The sequence below is a fragment of the Bison bison genome, unplaced genomic scaffold (assembly GCF_000754665.1).
Source record: "Bison bison bison isolate TAMUID 2011002044 unplaced genomic scaffold, Bison_UMD1.0 scf7180017864274, whole genome shotgun sequence".
In the NCBI taxonomy this organism is placed as follows: Eukaryota; Metazoa; Chordata; class Mammalia; order Artiodactyla; family Bovidae; genus Bison; species Bison bison.
The window spans coordinates 2,315,897-2,316,318 of record NW_011494846.1 but is presented as its reverse complement, the minus strand read 5'-3'; the positions used below and the strand labels follow the sequence as shown (position 1 = coordinate 2,316,318).

The window sequence follows — 422 nt, the reverse complement described above, 5'->3', positions numbered from 1 at the left end:
CACGGGGATCTCGTCCATGGCCGCCCACCCGGCCCTGCCGGCCCCCTTCTCGGCCTTGGCCGCCCCCTCGTGCGGCCGAGGCAGGGGCTCCGATTGCGAGGTAGAACGATTTTCACAGGGGGCGCCGCCGTCCGGCTTGCCGTGTGCTTGTCTGCCCGGCGGGCCCTTGCCGGCTGCCGCCCGCTTGGGCCGGTTCCTCTCCAGGTTCCGCTCGGGCGCCTCCTTCTTCCCAGGGGCCCCGAGCGGCGCCTTCTCGGCGGGGCCCGGGGCTGCCTTCCTGCCGGGGCCCTCGGCGGCGCTGCCCGCAGCCCCCTTCATCTTCTTGGGGGGCGACTGCGGCTTGTCGGCCGGGGGCACCTCCTCCAGCCTCCGCTTGGAGTTCCGGAGCCCCTCCCGCAGCTGCCGCCCCCCTACCTCCTTAG

At 74.9% G+C, this 422-nt stretch overlaps 1 protein-coding gene across 1 annotated transcript in view; it reads right to left on the bottom strand.

The window, feature by feature from the left end:
- JARID2 (jumonji, AT rich interactive domain 2) overlaps window positions 1-422 on the bottom strand; it is a 231,696-nt gene that overhangs the window by 20,903 nt on the left and 210,371 nt on the right. The window contains exon 8 of the mRNA XM_010848827.1: window positions 2-422. This exon is cut by the window's right edge and continues 25 nt beyond it. Coding sequence (XP_010847129.1) covers window positions 2-422 — 421 coding nt within the window. The remainder of the gene's footprint in view (window position 1) is intronic.